Raw genomic sequence first — 22,627 nt, 5'->3', positions numbered from 1 at the left:
AGGGGGAGAGAGGCCTTCCCGGATTACCTGGGGATGTGGTAAGTATCAAGAACAGAGCAAAGGGATATAAGAGTTATATTCTTCAGAATTACAGGCTCGTTAAATGATGAATGGTGAAGAACATGGTAGCATGAAGGAGTTAGAAAACGAACAGCATTTTTAAAAAAGCAAGGAAAGAAAAACATGTCATTTAAGTTCATGTCGTGCATTTTAACTACAATCAATTTATGGTCATTACTATAAACAAACCAGGTTATCACGGACAAGATTTATTTACTGACCTCAGTGACCTGACCTTCCTAACTGCAAGTGCATAACAAGAGTGAGGGCACTGTTCTCCAGACAGATGTACAGAAGAAGCTAAAGAGACACAGTCTATTTGTAGCTGTTTGTGAAGCAAGTAAAGGACCAAAGCTGAAAGAATTAGCTGATTCACTAATTAGTCGGTTGACAGAAAATTTAACGCCAGCTATTTTGATAATGGATGAATCATTTTAGTAATTTTTCAAGCAAAATTTACACAACGTTCCAAGGTCTAAAATCCGAGGATGTTGACAGTTTTCTTTGTCATAAATGATAGTAAACTGAATTTCCTTGGGTTTTGGATGATCAAGCAAGCAACGTGCATACATCTCCTCTGGGAACACATTTTCCCCAGTGTGTATGTTTTCCAGTAACAAAAAGATGGAATAATTTGGCAGAAGAAACAACCTACCTTATCTACATGAAGCCACAGAAGAGTTTTCTGATGACATATGTGCTGTAAAACACTAAAAATACCGTTTGTGTGACTGGGAGATAAGGGTTAGCAGTTGTCTTGCCCATGGCCTTGTTTCATCACAGTAATTAGGTTAGCGCAGTGAATTTGACAATGATATACTAATATGAAAATCATTAGTCTGGCCTAATATAATTGTTTTAATTTCAGGTTCAACAAGAAGGTTTACGGGGTGAAAAGGTGAGTAATTGTTCGATAATAAAACGGTTTATCATTTTTGCCTTGTTTAACAGATTGAGTTAAGATTTAAAGACCGCCTATTAATTATCACAGTGTATAACTACCTACAGCCAACGATTCATTATCCGTACAATTGTTCAATAACTGTCAGCATTGTCTGTATAATGATATGTGTGATATATGATCATGTGTTCTGTCTGTTCCAGGGAGATCCTGGACCCCAGGGGCCCCCAGGGGCTGATGGCCCCCCAGGGCCTTCTGTAAGTATCATGATTTATTACTTCCTTCCTACATGTTTCCTCTTTCCTGCTGCTCAGGTTTTGATATTTTGTTGTTGTGGAAAAGCCACCTGTTCAGATGTGGTGCAGAGCAGTTCATGAAAAACACCAGCCATGCTGTATGAACTCTGGCTGACTGAGAACTTCTTATTCCTCAGGGTCCTCCTGGTTTACAAGGTCTACCCGGGGAGCCTGGAGAATTCGGCCAAAGGGTAAGAACCTCATTCTGATGGAAAACTATCTGAACATTGTTTCCCACTTTTTCCTGCATCATACTTAAACCCTATACTATAGTAGAACTATGCATCTGGCAGTCATGTTCAGGTCTAATATGGTAAATCTGAATTGACTTGTGAACTTATATCTTTGCGTGGTGAGACTGCACTGGCAGACCTCCACACAAACCATGGCCATATCCCATGTATTTCTCCTCATGTAACCTACACATACCATAATGTAAGCCATGTATTGAGTTATATTGAGTCGTGAGTTAGGATGTGGTTTGTACTGGGGTTCAGCATCATATTTATCTTAGTGCAGTGGCATAAAAATGCTGCTAAAGTAGAAAACCAGAGGCAAGAATTCAGGGCAAGAAATTTCACGAACATCATATATATTACCTTTCTCCTCTCTCACGTAATTCTGATATAAAGAGACAAGTTGTAAATACAACATTAAAGTCATGCAACCTTTTCTCCTAGAAATTATTGCTGAAAACAACTGCAAAGGCAAATCTATTTGGCAAGAAACAGTGTGATTTGATTATGTTGTTTACTATCATAATAAGGAATATTATTAACAAATGTATCTGAAAAGTTGCATACTAACTGTATCAAGAGAATGTTCATGATTAAATGTTTTGTGTTTCCCATCAAAACATAATTGGGAAAAACAAGTAGCATACAAACAGAATTTCAAGGAGAGAAGTTTGTTTCACAAGGACATTTTTTTTTTGTAATCACAAGAAGCTAGAAACCAGAAATTAAACCTTATGATCTTTAGATCTGTAATTTTTTTTTCCTGTATTAGTCTGACGTTACATATGCAGAAAAACTGTATACTGACTTTTGGCTAAAATTAGATAATTCTGCCTCCAGAGCAGCTTTTGTAGAACAAAAACTCTAATTTGCAGTAACTGGAAGTTTATACTGTAGTCATATAACTGCATTTATCATGTTTCAGGGGGATTATTTAGGATAAAGAAAACTGATATTTATTCTCCAAGCTAATTGGAGCTGATACTGTAGGTGTTATCAGTGCATGTAGAATTATCTACAGAAACCATCCCTCGTCTCTCATTTTCCTTTCCCTCTCTCTCTCTCCACACTGGTCCCATCACAGAGGAGTTTGTAATTAAAACAGACACAGTGGTTATACATAATTTGTTCTTCCAAAACATTAACAAAGGTAATGACATCCCTTCCCCTTCTTTTCTGGGAGCAATTAACTTCTCATCAGCGGTTTTCTGGAATCAACATTTGCAGCTGCTCAGCTGGGCAGCACAGTCCAGCCAAACCTCCCCTGGCCACGAGTCAAAGACTCCTCTAGCACCAGAATGCACTTTGTCCTTAGCCAGACGAGCTTCTCAGAGATCGAGGGATTTCTAGTTTATTAACATGAATAAAGTGATCACATTGGGTTCCGATCCCTCAATATCAAGAAAAATCTCCCACTGTGCAGCTTTGGTTTTGTTTTGTAATATCACTGGAGGTCCCTCTGAATCATTTTACAGCACCACGGGATGCTCTTCAAGAGAAACCTAAAAAACAGACAGATGGTGAGGAGCTTGACCTATTTTTCTCAAGGTTTAGGGTTGTTATACCTCAGCTGAAGATGCCAAGGTAGAGAGAGAGAGAGAGAGAGAGTGTGTGTGTGTGTGTGTGTGTGTGTGTGTGTGTGTGTGTGTGTGTGTGTGTGTGTGTGTGTGTGTGTGTGTGTGTGTGTGTGTGTGTGTGTGTGTGTGTGTGTGTGTGTTGGGGGGAGTGGGGGAGGGGGTGTAAAGGTAGGCTGAGAGCTGTGATAATAGGGTGGTCTCCACTGCTGATAGAGCTGGCTGTATGGTTGAGTTGGTATAGATTGAGCTGCTCTCACCTCCACTGCAGCAAAGCTCTCATCAGCCTTCTGTGTCACCGCTGCTGAGGCCTGTCTATTCACCTTTATCCTGATATGACAGCTGAGGGCAGCCTGAGCTGGATTGTGAACAATGGGACCAGCTAAAGACTGCATCAAAAAACATGAAGAAAAATTATTTTTAAAAGATGGATGAAGGGCCACAGCCAGTATGTTGGGTTTTTTTTTTTTGTAGTAGTTGTTGTTGTTTTTCTGTATTCTGGGGATGTGACAGGCTTCTGTGAATGCACAGGAAAAACATAGCATCTATTGACAAAATGTGTTCCTTTAGCTTTATTGTTCATACATTTATCTGTAAAGCTCAGTGTGTCTGTTTGTTTACTATTAATTTTTATATTGAAATCAACAAATAATTGAATTCACAGTGTAATACATTTTTAAATATGCCAATATATATTTATAAATATTTCAGTAGAGTCAGAAGTTGAAATCAAAGTTACTGCCAGTCTCTTAAGCATTACAGTCACATTACTTTTCTTGCTCTCTTGCTTTAGCTGTCTAACTGTCTGTTGAATGCAACAAGTGCCACGGCGGCTACTCTGGCCCACAGAAATTTACACGGAAACAATTTTATGGGATAATAATTTTTTTTAAATGTTACAACAGATGTGAAAAATGTTCCGTTCTTTGTCTTAAGTCAGTCCTGACCAAATATAGTGTGTATACTATGTTTCGGGTTTGTAGGGCAGACCTGCTTGTAAACTCGTAAACAACTTGTTAAACTTCCACCAAAATAACCATCTCAGAACTTTCTATTTTCCATATAATATGTACCAGTTTGCAAACTGGAAAATTCCGAAGAAAATATTCAATTATGGACTCGTAAAATAGTGTTGCTGTTTTGTTTCCCAGCTTGAATGTCTAAATGCTGTTATAAAGTTGTCTCCATGCTGCCAAATTCTGGTGGAGAAATTCTGAATCTTATATGAATAATGCTGATGTTAAAAATACTGGAAGTGAACCAAATTTGCAATACCATAGTTGCTGAAATACAGAGGACATGACCTCAGCATCCTGAGTAGCAGCTTCAACCCTGGAAACAACTCACCTTATGTGCTGAATGTTTTAATGTGGTTTTTAATTTAATTTATCTGTCGTCTTTCAGGGAAAGAAGGGTGAAAGTGGGTTGCCTGGAGTGGATGGCCTTCCCGGACCTCCTGTAAGAACTGTTTCAATATCATAGCACACAAAATTCACATATATATTGGTAGTACACTCGTTTGTACAGCTCATGTCACTGTGTTTTATTGTATCTCAATGACCTCAAGGAGAACTGAGCAGAATGCATTCAGTATTTTAATTGTGTGGGCTGCTCAATATTTGATATGACCCACAAACCACAGACTGCTCTCTCAAAGGGGTCTTCACCATGTGTTTCAATAGAGGCAAAATAAACAGGCTAGATTAAAACCAACAGGTTATGTCAATTAATTTTCCAAACTGCTCCCTGAAGCACAATAGAAATACACCTGTCTGCAAGTGGTGTCCAAGGTTGAATGAGCTGTTTACACCACTGTAATACTGCCCTCTAGTGTCTGCTTGCTGGTACTGAGACGCACTGTGTATTCTGGAAGTCCATATGAACAAAATTGTTTTTCTTTTCTTTTTTTTTTTTTTTTTTTTAACATATTTGGCAAATAAATATTTCAGGAATATAATTTACACTAAATGTTTCTGTTGTTTTAATTAAAAAAAAAAAAGCCCATCAAAAAGATTTAATTTGTGAATATAAATTGATCAGCAAGCAGTAATTTTTTTATTTTTTTATTTTGCAGGGTCCTCAGGGTCCACCTGGGCCACCAGGAAACCAAGGACACACTGGACCTCCGGTAAGTGACCAAAAACGAACATGGCAGTTATTGTTAAATAAGATAATTTGCTTTGACAGTAAAATAATGTCTGTTACAGAATGTTGAAACATGTTGACAAAACTCTTCTTCCTTCGTGAAGGGTCTGCCCGGTGAAATTGGATTTTCAGGCAAACCCGGAGAACCTGGAAAGCCTGTGAGGTTGCCCTTTATTCTCAAACATGAATTGATATTAATGATACTTTGAGTCACAGGTGTCTAATCTATGTTGTCATTTCTCTGGACGTACCATTAAATGTCAAACCTTTGTCACTGATCTTCAAAGGGTCTTCCTGGTAAAGATGGTCTGGACGGTCTTCCTGGAAATGATGGTGCCATGGTCAGTGCGACCTCTAGAATGACTTTTCTATTCTCTTCTTGCCTTCCCTACTCATGATTTTGAATAATGGCTCTGGTACTTAAATTTAATGTGGTGTCTAAACGGTGTTGTGGTGCATTTACCCTTCACAACGTACAGTACCTGAGAAATGTTTTTTGCAAACACGGTTTCTTGAAAGTATGACATCTAAATCATAATCTCGTGTCTCTGAAGGGGCCCAGGGGAGAGCGTGGAGCAGATGGTTTTCCCGGCAAGTCTGGACCTAAGGTACTGTGACTTAATCTTACCTGGAAACACACCACTGAAGACATATGCAGCTTATAAAATAGCATGTGCATTTTCAAATGCAAATCTGACATTTTAATGTCCGTGCATCTTCTCCCTAGGGTGATGAAGGGCCACCTGGACCAAGAGGACCTCCAGGAGAGAGAGTGGGTGCAACAGCTGTTGACTGACTGTTGTTTTTTTCTTTTGTTTTTTAACACAATGAAACATGTTTTGTTTATCATGTCACACGTATGTTTTCTTACAGGGAGAAGCTGGTTCCCCTGGACAGCCAGGTGCTGATGGAGCAAGAGGAGACAGGGGCATTCCGGTAGGTCTGACTCTGTGTATGCGTGTTACCAAGCATCACCAGGAATATGCCCATTTTCAAGATTATCCTATTTTCTTGACTTAATATTAAATATTGTCTACATCTGTGCATGGGCATTCAACCTCTAAAGGTCACTCTTTTATTATTATGCAACAGAAATAATTTCTCTTGAAATAAACTCTAGTGAAATTAACTGTTCCTAATTTGGCTGGGTAACCTCCCGGGACCCCTTCAAGGGCTGCTGAGTGTTCCCAAATGCCACTGTTCTTGATTTACTACTTCCAATATATGACCTCTTTTTGGCCGCGTTAATGTGCAAATATAATCTGCGGTTGGTGAAATGTTTTCAATTTTGATATTGGCCTCTCTTTCACAGGGAGAAAGAGGACTGGATGGACCAGTTGGGCCAAAAGGTGAAAAGGGAGACAAGGTAAATAAAAATGTTCCATAAGTTGTACAGCATCAGTCCCTCCCGATCTGTTATCCACTAAGTCATGCAATGACTTTGCATCTTTTTTTCACAGATACAAAAGATAAAATTCTGGGGATAAGATAACCTATAACTCTGTCTCAGGCAAAATGGCTATGTCTCAGCATTAGTCTACTGTAGTTAATTTGGCACATGTTCACCCCCTAGACTATGCAGCCTTGACAGAAATTGTTCAGCGCCTTAGGCCTACGACCTGCTGCCTTGACACACTGCCTCAGACCCTTAAATTTGCTGTTTAAGTGCACTGCACAAGTCAATGAATGTCCCAGAATTGTCTTTAACTGAACACAGAAATAACTGAAATAACTTTTTTTAGCCCCAAAGAAGCAAGATTAAAAGTCAATGCTCACCTTGAATCTATAACGCCAAAATCTACAGATCAAACCAGAGATCTTGGTGTAGTTATGGACTCAGTTCTAAATTTCAACAGCCACATAAAGACAATTACAAGATCACCCTGCTACCTAATTAAAAACATTGCAAAAGCTTGTTCATGCTTTTACTTTCAGCAAACTAGACTATTGTAATGATGTCCTCACAGGTAATAGTAAAAAATACATCAGACAGATGCAGCTCATCCAGAATGCTGCTGCCAGAATCCTCACTAACACCAAGAAAGTGGACCACATTACACCAGCCCTTAAATCACTGGCTTATAGTTTGTGTCAGAGGATAGATCTTAAAATCTTATTTGTCTATAAAGCAATAAATGGTCTCAGGGCTAAATACATCTCTGATTTCTTTGTACGTTACAAAGCCTCCAGACCCATCAGGTCAGCTTTTAGTTTCTGTGTTCCCCACCTGAATGCCTGAGGTCTGTTGAATCTACCAGCTACCAAATTACATATAACCTCCTTTTAATCTTGAAATATTTATTTGCTTGTTTTTGCTTTTGTATCTGTTTGTATTGTCCTTTAAATGCAATTTTAATGTTTTCTTAATGTCTTATTTTTGATGTTTTTAATTAATCTATGCCTCTGCAAAGCACTTTGAACCACCCTGTTTCATTTGTCTTTCAAATTCAGTTTTAATGTCTTTTTAATGTTTTATTTTCAATGTATTTCTGTGCCTCTGTGAAATGCTTTAGATTGCCTTGTGTCTGAGTGGAGCTATATAAATACACTTGCTTTCCCCTCTACCATGTTACATTAGTTACAGAGTCATCCCCCCTCTGTCTCAGTGATGGTCATGCTGAAGGTATTAGCTGTAATAAGGCAATTAGTATGCAGACAATGTGAACATATTGTTTCTTGCCTCAGGGTGAAGTGGGAGCGAGGGGACCGCCTGGAGCTCCAGGAAATGTCAGTAAAATTCCTGCTCTTTCTAGTGTGCATGTTAACATACTGTACAGTTGCAACCCTGCAGTATATATCATTGCCACAATGAAAGACATAAAGCAAGTGATGCTGTTTGACTCAGCATTCAGGGCAGATGTGGTCAGTTATTGTCTTCTGTCTGATTTTTCCTCACAGGTGGCAAATGTCATTCCTGAGCCTGGTGAACCTGTGAGTCTTTTAACATTTAGTCTGTACTTCAGAATGATATACTGTATATGCTTTTGTTTATGATATTAACCTGTGCTAGATTTATATAGAGTTTGAAACAGATTAATCGAATGCTGATTCTTTGTTTTCTGTTCTTCCTCTTGTCTTCCACTGCTTCTTCTATTTCTTTTTCATTTCAACTTCTAATTGCATTGTTTGTTCTCACCTCCAGGGAATACCCGGAGAAAAGGGAGAGAAAGGAGATCAAGGGAAACCAGGAGAGATGGTGAGTTTTCCTCTTTCATGTTGTTGCTGATCTTTTCTTCTTCAGTTCAACCCAAACGGATGCCCAGATCCACATGTGGCAATATGCAGAGGAGTCCACTAGATGTCAGTAGAGATCTGATGTGGTGAGAGGGAACCAAGCCTGCTTAAAATATGAGAGCTCTGGGGACTTTCTTTAATTGGCTAAGTAAATTAAACTGTAAGAGACAGTCATGCACTGCCCTTATTCTCTATCCACTTTATAGATGTACAGTATACAGTATATTATGTTGACTGGAATAAAATGTAGAAAATATGGGTATATTCAGGATGCAGTAGGACTGGAACCAGTGTAAAAAAAAAATGAAAAAATAAGTTATGTACTATAATAAACACACTTAAAAATGCATGTATTTCTGTCATATTTGAGTTTCCCAGTGTACCCTATGAAGGTGATGGAGTTTACTTAATAATTTTGTCATAGAGTATCATTGTAATTCTTCATGCACGGAAGTTGTTATTATCTCCAACCTTCATTGCACAAACTTCATTAAGTTTATGTCTTATGAGTTTTATGAGAAGCATGAAATGACAATTTTAACAAGAATACTTGAAAAGAAATATTACCTGATTTGGCATCTGCACTATTAAAATTTACGTGTTTATTCATGTGTCTTCTCTGAAGGGCCCAAGAGGATTACCTGGCGAACAAGGTTTTAAGGGTCCACCTGGAGCACCGGTAAGATGCCCGTGATCCCTTACGTCTTTTACTGTACAGTCCTTTTAAGAGGAATACCTCTGAATAACCGTTTTCGTTCCAGGGTCCAAAAGGTGACACTGGACCTACAGGAGAGACAGGACGAGTTGGAGACCCTGTGAGCTGTCTGATTTTGTGTGATTCACCATTCCACACAAGTAATGAAGATTTATTTACCTTAATGGCTGATGTGTTTCTCCTAGGGTCCACCTGGCATAGCTGGTCCTCAAGGTCCTCGTGGATTGCCAGGGAATGTGGTAGGTCTTTTCTAATCCTTTTGAAATCAACCTGAGGTGCAAATCATTGATGCCTGCTTGCATTTCGTATGACTTTTACAAGAATGATGTCTGTGATAACAAACCACTTCAGTATGAAACCAACACTTATCTCTCACTAGGGCATACCAGGCATAATTGGGCCTCCTGGTCCTGCAGGACAGAGAGGAGACAAGGTCAGTCACCTTTTTTTTTTTTTTTTAAGGCTATGGGTATATTTGGTTGGATGTAATTTTGGAAGTATTCAGAGAATGTTCAGAACGGTTTTGGCAGTGCAGAATGAAAATAAGACTGCAGAGAAGAGGGAGTGACCTTGTATGTCCTCCATTATTGTTTCAGCAGAGAAGTCTTTGAATTCATTTCAGTCCTGCAGCAGCAGCAGCTACATGTAGGAGTTTCACAATAGCAATTCAGAGCAGCTTCTGCTGCCTCTCATGGCTTCTTCATTGTCTTTGTTCTCTGTCTTTGTCTTTTCTTTGTCTTCTCCACAAAGTTACTGCTGTGACATTTTTCAAATGTGTGATTTGTGTTTGTTCCCATGTCATTGCCATACCCTTAGCCAGGGTTACATAACACACAATACCAGGAACAATACCAGTATCACACATGGAAAGCCACTGGAGTTAGTCTAAAAGTTACTATTAAAAGTAGGAACCACCCACTGTATAGAATTCTGAGTAATAAAGGTTTCACACAAGAGTTTCTAAGACATCTGATGATGTGCCTGTTGTAGCCTTGAGAGACAATAAAGCTTTCTCTTTATATTTATATTTATTTTAGGGTGAACCAGGTAAACCAGGACAAACAGGTCCCGCAGGCCCACCTGGAGAGCCTGGTATGACTGGACCCCCTGGACCACCAGGGAAGGGGAAAGATGGGCAAAATGTAAGGCACATATTCTTCCCATCACACTGTATTTAAAAACATATTGTACCTCAGTCCTATTGTAGACTTGCTGAATGATGTTTAACTGCATTTGAGTGACAGGAAATGCAAATTACGTGGGGCTAAGGCATTTTAAAGGGAAACTGATTGAAAATGAAATACACTTTTGTTTATATCAGAGTTCTGGTGAGTCCTAATGTATACATGAAAAAAAAATTGTATAAAACCTTGTATGGCTCCAGAGGGAGCTGTGTGAAGTCTGATTCATTGCGTCATGTGATCTGATTGAGTCAGTTGATATGGAGTTAGAAAGAAGTCGGCTTACCAGACCTCTGTGGCTCACTCCTCATCTCAGATTGAGGCTAGCTGCAAGAGGCTACATTAGCCACTGCTAGCATAACTCACTAGCATAATCTCAGCTCCAAAGTCTTTCACTGAATATGAAAGTCAGATATTCTTGATGACATGTGCATTATATTTGGTATCTTTGGAAACTTTTGCATCTGTACTAGAATTTAAAATACATTTCTGACTAATAAGGTAAGTTTTTAAGGACTTACCAACCATCAGGTCAGTGGGGTTTCAGTGATAAGACATGACAGTGGGAAACTTAGAAAAAGTAAAAGGTAACATGATGTAGTGCTGTGAATGATTATGAGTCAGGAAACAATAATTTAATGATCTGTCTTCTCATCAGTTCACAGTCAGATATTCTTAATAGAAATCTCATTAACAGTCTCTTGTATTCCCCATGTGTTTTGCTTGTAAACATCACGGTGCCTGTAATACATTCTGCACCATTATACAATATGACCGGCTGTATGGGAGGAAAATGAGTCTAAGTAGGCACAGTCTGCTGCTGTGCAGCTCAGCAAGCTTCTTCATCATTTTTTTTTTTAGCCCAGACATGTGGCCGTGCTGCTGACGAGGCAGGAACAAACAGGAAAAACACTGTTAAGACATATCACATTAAACCAACACAGGAGCGCAACAGATTTAGCTCTCAGCGGTTCTGTTTTTTTACAGCTGCCAGGTGCGGCCCCGAGGCCTCGCTAACAGTTCTGTACATGAAGAAGAATGGCAACTCGTGCACACTTTCAGCCCTGAATGATTTATTCAAAAGAAGCTTAATTCCAGTGTTTAAGTAGCAGTTATGTGATTTATGTAATTTTTGTGATATTACAGGGAGAACCAGGACCACAGGGAATTTCTGGACCCCCGGGGCCAAAGGTAATGTGATTTTAGAAGTTTGCAAGAAAGTCTCTGTGGGTGGGTGTGTGTGTGGGTGTGGGTGTGGGTGTGTGTGTGTGTAAACTTGGTTGCCGGAGGTTTTTTTTGTTTTGTTTTTATCATGCACAGGTGCTCTTTTGTTGATGTGAAAACTTTCTTTTTCCTGGCACAGATGAGAAAAACAATTCATTTTTTGTTGAAAGCAGGAAAAGCAATTTCTATGTCCACCGCTCTGTGACCGTTGCTCTGATTATGACCGGCTCTTTGCTGTGACGAGCTTGATGTCGAGGGCACAGAATGGAAGAGGCTGGACAGGGGCATTTGCTGGATTTATGGTGTCAAATCGCTCACCCTCATCACCAATACGTTTTCTCTTCTGAGTACCAAAATGTCAACTGCAGATTGTATTTTTTTTCATCACAGATTAAAAACACAGTGGTATTTCTGGGATCAGCGGGCATCGCTGAATGTCACAGTCTCTGTGCCGTGTGAGAATCTTAGCCAAACGTTATGACTGAACTGAAATTATCTGGGGAGCAGGACGGTGAAGTAAACTTTGCTTTTTTCTTCCAGGGTCAACCAGGGTCACGAGGTGAACCAGGGTTACCAGGGGACAGGGGTCAAGCAGGAGAAGGCAAAGTGGGACCACCGGTATGAGCATCAGTGGGTTACTGCATATTATCCACCTACAGTGTATTTATTTGCACATTTCTAAATTTTACAATGCTTGTTCTTCACAGGGTTCACCAGGAATTAAAGGGGAACCTGGATCTGCGGTAAATACTTTTAAAAGGTTAATATTTAATATTCAAAATCAAATCAGAAGTGTTTCTCTAATGTGTGTTTTGCTGGGTTTCAGGGTTTGAGGGGTCCACCAGGAGTTGCAGGTCCTCAGGGCCCAGCAGGACACAATGTAAGTGCCAAAAGGAATAATGTATTAATTAACTGATTAATAGATAAGTAAGTTCTTTGATGTTCATGTCTCATTGTTTCGAATCTTCTGTCGCTATCTTGCCTCCATCTGTCTTCCCTCCCCGTGAGGACTTGAACTTTCTATAATCACCTTAATTTTGGTGGATAACAATTTATCCAATAATTAATTTATCTGCAATGGATAAAAATGTAGTTCATTGCCTTTGCTCCAACTGCAGGGTTTACCAGGAAGGCCGGGAGAGAAGGGAGCACCTGGAGAGCCTGTAAGTACAGACAGAGCCAGGGAGCAACCAGTACTAACTCAACTATTGGTTGTATAAAAAGTGATCTTTTCTTCTCCAGCTGTTTGCTCAGATATGGCATGTCCACTAAGGGGAGCATAATTATGCATTAGAAACAGTAATCTTTCTCCAAAAAAGTACTTACTGGGCTTATCACTGAATAACTTAAAGCTGCATTAATCAACATTTTATATATGATCAATAATAAACAATGGCTGAAATGTGAAAATGTGAAAGTTGTCGCTTGTAGTAACAAACCCACAGATAATAATCATCAAACTCTGCAGTTCCCCTCAGTTCTATGGAGCTGAGACATTATAGTGTTTTTCAGCTAATTGTTTTGGTTTTTGTGACCCACAACTGTTCTGAGCATTATTTTTTGGCTGCAGCTAAAAAAAACTGAGAGTATGCAGCCTGTTTAATATCGCAGCCATAGTTCCAATTAAGGGAAATATTAGTGCATTGATATTTTAGACAACAGTGTGCCTTCAGCTTTGTAGCAGCTCTTTTTTTGAAAGGACCTTTCCTGTTTCAACATGGCAATGACCCTGATGCAAAATACCAGGTCCATAAAGAAATGGTTTGTCCAGTTTTGTGTGGAAGAACATGACAGAACCCTGATCTCAACCCCATCCAGCACCTTTTGGATGAACTGGAAAACCGCCAGCCTTATCGGCCATCATTAGTGTTGGACTTAACTGATGTGCTTGTGGCTAGATGGGAGCAAATCCCTTGCAGTCAGGTTCCAAGAGTGGAGTTATAGCAGTTTGAGCCCCTAACTGATTAACTCTTCACTTCCTGTCTCTTAGGGAAAGGCAGCAGACCTCTCTGACCTAAATCTGAAGGTAAGCAGCATTTCCACTCCTCTTTAATGAGAAAGGACTTTGTGTTTAGATGCTGACATCAGTCACTTTATCACAATCATGTCTTTTAGGATGTATGCTCAGACTGCCCTGCAGGTCCACCTGGACCACCTGGTCTTCCAGGAGTCCCTGGAGACAAAGGACACGCAGGACCTCCTGGGAAAAATGGTCAAGATGGTTACCAAGTATGACAAAGTCATTAATATTCCATCATTATTGTTCATAACCTCACTCCTCCTTTAATGTAAAGTCTATTATGATAACTCAGCTCATCTTTAAAGGATATTATAAAGTGTGCTTCTCCACTATATTAGCTCTATGTGATGCATGAGGTCTGAGCTGCACCTTTATCATCATCAGTGACAGTTGGTGTGACGGATGGAGGCGCTCTTTCTGCATCATTAGCTCGGCCTCCTCTGGGGGCAGCAGTGAACAATTAGGACCCGGTGACAGTGCTCTGTGCTGTCTGCCCGGACAGAGACTGATGCTCTGCTGTGTCATTACAGGGCCCGTCGGGACCAGCAGGACCTCCAGGGCCCCCTGGAGCCGACGGAACAAAGGCAAGTTTGCACACTAACTGCAGTCTTATTGCTCCCAAATGGCCAAACACTAAGTAGTTGTTTTTGTCAACAAGTTTTTTTTGCTTCAGAAGGTTCAGATAATAGGATGTAAAGTTCAATATTAAAACACCATTTCCAAAGCAATATAGATATTGCTGCATCCTCCTCTTTGGTAATATTTTGAACATTTTGAGGTTCTGTTTTCATTTAACAAATAGTATTTCAGATGGATGCTTTCTTCTTGAAATGTGAAATCTCATATAATCTTTCTTTCTTTCTTTCTTTCTTTCACACCACAGGGTATAAAAGGTGATCGAGGACCTCCTGGAGGCCCCGGAGACAAAGGAGAAAAGGTCCATTTATCATTTGTGACTTATGAGTCTTGCATTTTACTGTCGCGTTTCCTCCTTTCTCTCTGTTTAAAGAAATGATAATTAAAATATTTGCCAGTACAAAGTGCATAATTATATTTTAATCTCCATATTATGTATTAACAGGGTCACCCAGGACCCCCTGGTCATCCAGGAGCTCCTGGCTTAATGGGTACACCTGTGAGTTACTCTTCTTGTCTAATTCTCTGTTTTTTACATGTTGGACATTTTGTACATGTACTCAGATTGGTCTAAATGCTAAGCTTTTTTGTTTGGATTTGGTCTCACAGTCAGGCTTTCTATTTCTGTTGACCTCCACTGACACCGCCTCTTTCCTCTGCAGGGTAACGATGGACAACCTGGCCCCGCTGGTCCCCCAGGGCCCCCTGGAGAAAAGGTCAGGCTGAGCTATGTGTACTTTCCCCTCAGAAACGTATTATATGTGTCATTATTGTACAAACCTCCTCCCTCTAGTATGTAGGTCAGCCAGGCTGTGTGGTAATAGTGGCCATTAATCATTTCTTATTCTTTTGTGACGGTGACCTGTTTGTATTTGTGCGTTTTCACTAGGGCAAAGAGGGTCTCAAAGGAATCCAGGGACCACCGGGTCTCCCAGGCTTGATAGTAAGAAAAATCATTTGACGTACAGCATCATGAATATACATACAGTTTGTACAGTCTGAGCTCTAAAAACACTTGTAAGACAGTAAATGATCAGTTTCATCTGCTGACCTGCAGGGTCAGCCTGGAAAAATGGGAAAGGATGGCAGACCAGGTGAAACAGGAGAACCTGTAAGTAGATGGAAATTATCCAAAGTGCATATAAATTTTGAAAAACCAACTACAAAACATTGTATTCAGGTAAATTTGACAGTGTAATATGCCAAGATGTGATGCTGTAACTATTTATGCTTTCTTTCCAGGGCAAACAAGGTGAACCTGGGCCACTAGGAAACCCTGGGCTCAGGGGACTCCCAGTGAGTAACCACCAGTAAACAGATCTGATGGGAGAAGCTGGCAGTTTGAACCGTTGTGGCTGATTCATTGTTTTTTCTTCCTGTACAGGGCTTTAAAGGCCACAGAGGAGAACCTGGAGCTCCAGGACCTAAGGTCAGTGTGCTACTTATTATTTTTCATGTATTTGAACAGGTCAGCTGCAATTGCAGAAGAATTTGACCAATTTTTGCCATGTCATACATTTAAAAAAGAACACACTAATAAAGATTGTGAAGGACACGAAACAACATATCTCCTCTTACTCTTACATGGGCCATGCAGTGAAAGCTTCCACCTTTTCTGACAGCTGTGTGCCCGGTGCTCTTAACTTTCCTCCATGAAAGTGTGATATAACATGCAAATGTAGTAATTGGAAATGTAATGTAATTTAGGATTCCACAAGTGTAATTATCCCATTCATCCTTATCAAGTGATAATCTCAGATCTCTTTTGGTTGCATCTAGTACAGTCTTTAAGAGCTGCAGCACTTTTGCAAGTATAATATAGAATATAACAGCCAGAGTGTGCTCCTCTAAGTGCTGACTGATCATGTGATAAGCAGACAGCCCATCTCAGACTGTAAAAATAGCACATTTGGAGGAACATTTGCTGTAAGTATCATCCCTGCTGGATTTGAAAACTGTAGCATCTTCACTTTTACAGCTGCAAAAGGACAAAACTGGTGAAGGACATTAGATTATGTCTGTCTTCCTCTGCTCAACAGCTATAACTGCAACCATTTACTGCAGGAGTTCAGGGAACAGCACACAGCCACAGTCAGTGTTTGGCATGCTGCACTGCGATGTCAAGCTTTGTCTGACACTTGCACTTTTCACACACACCTTCTCCGAGAGAATCGCTTGCAACTGCTGCTTTGTCTCTTGCGCAACACACACCCGCTGGAAAGGTTGGTGCCACAGCACCGTGACCAATAGCATGGCTCATTACTGCTCTGACGGAGCCACAGCCAGGCAGGCGGCCTCTCAGCCCTGGAGCCTGCTCTGCCACACCGACAGCAGACAACTTATTAGAGGAGCTGTGAAGAGTTTTCCAGAGACACACACTGAGAATTACCCACCACTACTTATAATTACTGTCACCAAATGTCAGTCATACAGAAATTATTTTCTCTGTTTTTCAGGAAACTGACAGTTGATGTATACATTGAGAAATACAGATTTAGCACAGTGTCTCAGTACAGTGTGGAAGGTCATATAGATCCTTATGAGCAACTCTGTTATCTGCTTTCCTCTGTTCTGTGGACAAAACGAACCCATACTATACCACAAAACTGACAACAGTCAGTAAAAGGTCAGATGAGATCAAACCTATAAGAAAACATATGAAACACTTTGTTGAATAATTCAAATTGAGCTTAAAAAGAAATGTAAGCTTTATGTTTTTAACGCTTTTATGATTTTTCATGCTTCCTTCAGCTTTAGTGATAGTTGTAATAGTAGTATATTTAAAGTGAAAAAATGTATAGAATGCATGCTACATGAATTGTCATTGAGACTGGCACACTAATCCTACATCACAGAGTGATTACTTTTCATAGTCCTTCACCGATCAGAGAAGTCTTTCACTTCTTGGCTGAATGAAGCTTTTGAACAACATGACATTACTGTAAAACACAGAATGATATAAAAAAAATAAAAAATTTAAAAGAGCCAGACTTTATTGAAATGTTTTGGTTTCTCTGATCCAAGACCATTTTTTCCTGATAAATCAAGTAAACCTTACCTTAAATTAATTCTTGGAGTTTCTCTATATTTTTTCTTATGTGTCAAACAGGGAGAAGATGGAAAGTCTGGATCACCTGGGCGTGACGGCAAACCTGGAAAGGAGGTATGTTCAGCCTTGTACATTTGACATTGTAGTATTTTTGAATCATTTTTGGCCATTAAAACATCTTGAGTTGGATTTTTTTTAACCCCTGAGTAGTGTTTGGAGGTATTCCTTTCATGATGCATACATACCAACAACTTATACCTATAAGCCTGTATGTAAGAGGCAAAACCCAGGGCCAAGACACAGGCGTTTGCAAGGCACTTGCTGCTTAAGCTCATTACTTTAAGTGCACAGTCATAGCTGGAGGTGACTCAGAAGAGTGTGTTCAGCATTTTCTGTCCACTCAGATCTCCTCTCCTCTGGACTATGGTGGTAGGACAATAAGAGACCAGAGAGACTTTAATAAGAAAATCAACCTGAAACAGTAAAAGGTTCAGGTTTTCCCCGGTAGGAACTCTGCCCTTGGTTTTTTCATGCCTTGCAGTTGCATTTTCTGATATGCATGCACATCAAAACTGTGACCCCCCCCCCCCCCAACCCCCAGCTTGGTATTTTAAGTCTCTGCAGTTCTTTCAGTCCATCTATCTCACACACACAGAGAAAACAAGGCTGCAATAAAGTGGCCTCATTCATTAAATAAAACAAAGTATACAATACAGAGGAACAAGTTTAAAAGCATGAAATCCACAAGAGAAGGAAACAAAGCAACTTGTCTCTGTTGTAGCTTTCCTTTATGCATTTTCTGTCTGAAAGTAATATATGTCCCACCACAGCAAATATTTGTCCCTATTAAAATCATGTTTGACATCCTTTCAAATGTAGCATCCCAGGCTCAGTTACTCAGAATAATCATTATTCTGTCTGTCTGGAACCAGTCCTCCATTGATTGATAAAACTTCCTAAAAAAAGAAAAAAAAAAATTGAACAGAAAAAGAACATTTCCTGCAAACCACAGAATCTTTAATCACACTGTATGAGTACAGTGTTGGAGAGAAGAAAGAATGTTGTCAGTAGTTAGGACAATATTGGACTGTCCTTCACACCCTCTCCACCATGTGCTGATTAGTCACAGAAGCTCGTTCAGCAACAGACTCAACAGAGATACAGAGACAACAGAGCGACACAGGAAATCATTCCTGCCTGTTGCAATCAAGATATATATTTCAGAACACCAAAAAAAAAAAAAAGCCTCATGTATACTGTGTATACATCATTTTTAAACAGTTAGACCACATACCTCATGTATATAATTCAAATATGAAGGTGTCTTTGTTTTCTATTTTCTATTTTATTATATTTTCTGTTTGCCTTTTGATATATTTGTATATCTTAATCTTAATCTTAGAAACATTTTTTTCACTTGGTGTACACATTCTCTGTGCAGTTATCTTCATTTTCATTTGGGAGTTTGTACGTAACAAAAGAATTTCCCTACGGGGATTAATAAAGTTTTTCTGATTCTGATTCTAATTATCCTAAAGCTTCAGTGGTAGTAATGGAAATTTTAAACCATTGGAGTTTTATATCTTTTGACATTGTATGTGTTTCCTCCCATTTATCTTCATCAAATGACGAACTGAAATCCCTCTTGCGTACACATTTAAAGGCCACAGCCCTTTTATTCCCCCATTTGTTTAGTAGCAGGATGTAACACTTCACCAAAGAACCTTTTTACCGAAGACATACTCTGACTGTGGGGCTTGGAGACAGACTGTTCTCACAGCACAAGTCACCTAAAATGAGAATATGTTTTCCACCTACTCCCTTCACAAAGAAATGGGAGTTCAAATTTAACTCACTTCTACAGCGGAGGCTGTATTTCAATAAGGATTAAAATGGTCATGTCTGCCCTGAAGCATGCCCTGAAGATGAGGTATGAATAAGTCACAGTGTTTTCAACATGGAGAAGATGTGATAAAACAGTCTGGGTTTTTTTTTGTTTTGGTAGGGGTCAAAGGGTCCTCCAGGTCCAGAAGGACTTCTTGGACCGAGAGGAGAGCCGGTGAGTCATTTTCAATCACTGGCTGGGCTGTCTGACGCAAACACAAGACAGACGCAGCACGGTGTCAAGCAGACAAATGGATATGGATGTAAAGTGGCACTCAAGTAATTTCTCTTGCTCACCTTCCCCTTCAGTTTTCTCATTCTGTCTTTTTTTTTTTTTTTCTCTTTTCCATTCCAGGGCAAGCCAGGTGAACCAGGACCATCAGGAAAATCAGGTCTCCCTGGAACTCCAGTGAGTGATCTGTTCCTTCGGTGCATAATGTTAGAAATTCAGTTTTTCTCTCTGTCCAGATTTTTGCATCAGCATAACAAACACCCAGAGGAATATCAAGACAAACAAACCATAGAAACACACGAAAAGGGCCACAGAGCACAGATTAAGAAGTGAGAAGAAGGATAATAGGAAAAAAGTAGCATTGTCAGAGCTAGTAGAGCAAACAGTTACTGTATGTGGGATGTAACTGAAGGCGAGAGGAGGATGTGAAGTATTTCTTGAACAGATGAGCTGTCAGGTTATGATGGAAGATTGGAGTAAATGTTGCCCTGACTGGAGTGGGAACATCACTTTCCCCCCAGGAGAGGTAGGATTGAAAGGAGTTGACCAGGTTGCTGCCAGTAGGAGAAAACTGATTGCCAAGTAATATCAGAGCACAGGGATCAGGTTGTGGTGGACTGTCTCCAAGAGGCGCAAGGCCTATAATTCCCTAAGTAGGTTTGTGTGTCTTGTAGAGGTTTTAAAAGCACATTCTTAGACAAATAGCTACGCAGAGTCCCTGGTGACAACAGGTCCAAATCATCTGATGATGCAGAATGCAAACAAAGTCATGTCGGTGGACAGGGAGGGCAGCATCTATCAGGGGAAAAAAGCTCAGTTTTGTCAAGGTTGTCCTCGATTTCCGAGGCGTCGGCCTTCATGCCAGGGTGACGCTGAGCGTGTGAGGATCAGGAGGAAAGCTATAAACATTATCATCTTTACAAATGGCATTAACAGACACTCTTAATTTTAATTGAATAGATGGAAAATCACATCAAACCTAAGAGTAAATTTTTGACTTGTCCATGTCCAATAGTTCCTCTGTTTTGCTCACTAGTAATGTGTCTATCCAAAAAACAAGAAACAACACTGGCTGCTGTTGATTCAGCACTTGGATTTATATTTTGCAGTGTGTTTTAGCTACGCTGTCTGCATGTAAATTGCACAACAGTCAAACAGGAAGCAGCGTCGATGGGTAACATGCCTGTCAGGCCTGTGATGTCAGTTGTTACGTGCACAGCAACACATGACATCAGCTTTTTATAAATGAGCTTTGCACATTTCAATCCAGGGCAAACTTTACTGGCCACAGGAAGGACTCGGCCCCGGTAACATGTCATTTCAAAGTGCTGTCCCCGTCCTCATAAAGAAATTGGAGCCCTTGTACTCTATGGACTCTCTCAATTTCGCTGTGCACACTGATGAGGTTAATTAAAGTGTGTGAAGGTTCAGTGATCAGGGAGTTTATAGAGGGATGCTGGGACTGTGGATGAAGAAGAGGGAGGGGGGCACAATGCAGAGGTCATCATAACAGATATCATTTGTAAGGGAAATAAAATGCAGCAAATAAAGATGGAGATCTTGTGAGACCTGTAAGATAGAAGTTTTTTTTTTTTTTTTTTTTGGTATTATCCGCAACAGAATGTTTTGGAGAGAAATAGAAGGAGCTGCACACTGATCCGTGGGCTGAAGGATGCTTTATTGGGAAGAGGAGTTACTGCTGTTAACTGGAGGGCAGACGATATGCAGCCAGATATCAGAGAGGAGTCTATGATATCAGTCAGCAGAGGGAGCAGATGATCCGAAATAGCCTGGAGGAGGGGGGAGGGCGGGAACCAGATGCAGAAAGGTTAGAAGCAGAGATAGAGAGTGATTTCACGGGAGGGTGTAGATATTTAGAGGCAGGATCAGATATTGCCAGAAATGTTTTCAGATGGCCAAATCTGCCATGCAAAGAAAGAGCGATGTAGTGAGTGCATAGACATGCTTTGATTTCTGCAAACATTAGAAAATTCCTGCACCCTGAGGCTGCCATAACCAGCTTGTCTTCAGGCCCACATGTCCCTCGTAAATATGAATTTTAATCTCTTCAAGCTGGCATGTCCCACCACAAGATTGGTTTATGAGATTTTTATCCAGGGCACTGCTGCATGCTGATAAGAACTACAGCTAAATGTTAATCTTGCTGAATCCTCAGTAATGAGCAAGGCTTTTAGAATACAAGTACAGTATGCCACGTGTGTGCCATGTGATGGACAGCCATGTCTCTGCTGTCACACAGGGTCTGAGGGGAGACAAGGGAGAGGCTGGCAATCCAGGATTACCAGGATTTAGTGGGCCTAAAGGCCCTGCGGTGAGTGGGAGTTGTTTTTTTTTTTTTTTTGGTGTTTTGATTAAAAGATTAATTTCAGCTTCAAAATTTTGAGCAGCTGTTGGTAATGATGTTGTCTTTATCTCCAGGGTCCATCTGGTCCAGCTGGCCCAGAGGGGAAGCAGGTGAGCACCTCCTAAGACCACCGATGAATCGTATCGTGTCTTATCATAATGTGATCCCATATGATTTACTGCTCACTGTTCTTTTTCTTGCTCACATCTTCTGTTTTTGCTCTGTAGGGGATGCCAGGCAGAGCTGGTGATCGTGGCATCAAAGGAGATAGGGTGAGTTCTAGAGATGGAAACAAATATATGATCTGAACCAGAATCAGCTTTATTGTCCAAGTTTGCAGATACAAGGAATACCTCCTTATTCAATATTTATTTTTTTTAACAGTCAGTGTTAAAACATCCTGAAGTTAGGGACCATCTCAAAAGTGCATGTCAGGAAGCCAAGAGGACTTATTAATAGCTTTCTCATTTTTTGAACCATTAGCACTTATCTGTTCTAAATACACAGCCACCATTTTTTAAATAGAAAAATATGCACCATAACTTAATACACTTCTGACTGATATTTTCCCATTGTTAAATCCTCCTGTTCTATCTTGACTATTCATTTTCATCTGGATCATTAACACAGCCTCAGTTTCAACATAGGTTGATATGGTTCAGCATAGGTTTATATATTGTATATTTTATGGACTTCACAGTAGTACAGTGTAGGAATAAATAGCAGTAGATAACAATTTAATTCAGAAAATGAAGCAGTTTTTGGTATAAATTCAAATACAGAAGTAAATACAAATGTTTTTGTGCAGAGTAGGGAGTACATAAGGAACATAGTCTACTTGTCTCTTATGGTTTTCCTCACTCTAAGTTATCCAT

At 40.0% G+C, this 22,627-nt stretch overlaps 1 protein-coding gene across 2 annotated transcripts in view; it reads left to right on the top strand.

Moving 5' to 3' along the window:
* The window catches only part of col22a1 (collagen, type XXII, alpha 1), a 51,955-nt gene that overhangs the window by 24,255 nt on the left and 5,073 nt on the right, over positions 1–22,627 (top strand). For both annotated transcript variants that reach the window (XM_041053653.1, XM_041053652.1), the window contains 41 exons: positions 3–38; positions 929–958; positions 1,165–1,218; positions 1,395–1,448; positions 4,472–4,525; positions 5,142–5,195; positions 5,317–5,370; positions 5,500–5,553; positions 5,767–5,820; positions 5,940–5,984; positions 6,086–6,148; positions 6,525–6,578; positions 7,898–7,939; positions 8,111–8,143; positions 8,355–8,408; positions 9,072–9,125; positions 9,208–9,261; positions 9,347–9,400; positions 9,541–9,594; positions 10,199–10,303; positions 11,489–11,533; positions 12,107–12,184; positions 12,274–12,309; positions 12,393–12,446; positions 12,685–12,729; positions 13,557–13,592; positions 13,682–13,795; positions 14,117–14,170; positions 14,470–14,523; positions 14,668–14,721; positions 14,885–14,938; positions 15,112–15,165; positions 15,280–15,333; positions 15,465–15,518; positions 15,607–15,651; positions 17,332–17,385; positions 19,277–19,330; positions 19,511–19,564; positions 21,648–21,719; positions 21,827–21,862; positions 21,980–22,024. In XM_041053653.1, the coding sequence (XP_040909587.1) occupies positions 3–38; positions 929–958; positions 1,165–1,218; positions 1,395–1,448; positions 4,472–4,525; positions 5,142–5,195; positions 5,317–5,370; positions 5,500–5,553; positions 5,767–5,820; positions 5,940–5,984; positions 6,086–6,148; positions 6,525–6,578; positions 7,898–7,939; positions 8,111–8,143; positions 8,355–8,408; positions 9,072–9,125; positions 9,208–9,261; positions 9,347–9,400; positions 9,541–9,594; positions 10,199–10,303; positions 11,489–11,533; positions 12,107–12,184; positions 12,274–12,309; positions 12,393–12,446; positions 12,685–12,729; positions 13,557–13,592; positions 13,682–13,795; positions 14,117–14,170; positions 14,470–14,523; positions 14,668–14,721; positions 14,885–14,938; positions 15,112–15,165; positions 15,280–15,333; positions 15,465–15,518; positions 15,607–15,651; positions 17,332–17,385; positions 19,277–19,330; positions 19,511–19,564; positions 21,648–21,719; positions 21,827–21,862; positions 21,980–22,024 (2,202 nt within the window). The remainder of the gene's footprint in view (positions 1–2; positions 39–928; positions 959–1,164; positions 1,219–1,394; positions 1,449–4,471; positions 4,526–5,141; positions 5,196–5,316; positions 5,371–5,499; positions 5,554–5,766; positions 5,821–5,939; positions 5,985–6,085; positions 6,149–6,524; positions 6,579–7,897; positions 7,940–8,110; positions 8,144–8,354; positions 8,409–9,071; positions 9,126–9,207; positions 9,262–9,346; positions 9,401–9,540; positions 9,595–10,198; positions 10,304–11,488; positions 11,534–12,106; positions 12,185–12,273; positions 12,310–12,392; positions 12,447–12,684; positions 12,730–13,556; positions 13,593–13,681; positions 13,796–14,116; positions 14,171–14,469; positions 14,524–14,667; positions 14,722–14,884; positions 14,939–15,111; positions 15,166–15,279; positions 15,334–15,464; positions 15,519–15,606; positions 15,652–17,331; positions 17,386–19,276; positions 19,331–19,510; positions 19,565–21,647; positions 21,720–21,826; positions 21,863–21,979; positions 22,025–22,627) is intronic.

This window comes from Toxotes jaculatrix, chromosome 13 (assembly GCF_017976425.1).
Source record: "Toxotes jaculatrix isolate fToxJac2 chromosome 13, fToxJac2.pri, whole genome shotgun sequence".
In the NCBI taxonomy this organism is placed as follows: domain Eukaryota; kingdom Metazoa; phylum Chordata; class Actinopteri; family Toxotidae; genus Toxotes; species Toxotes jaculatrix.
The sequence above is the reverse complement of the archived record's forward strand: the minus strand, read 5'-3'. Positions and strand labels throughout refer to the sequence as shown.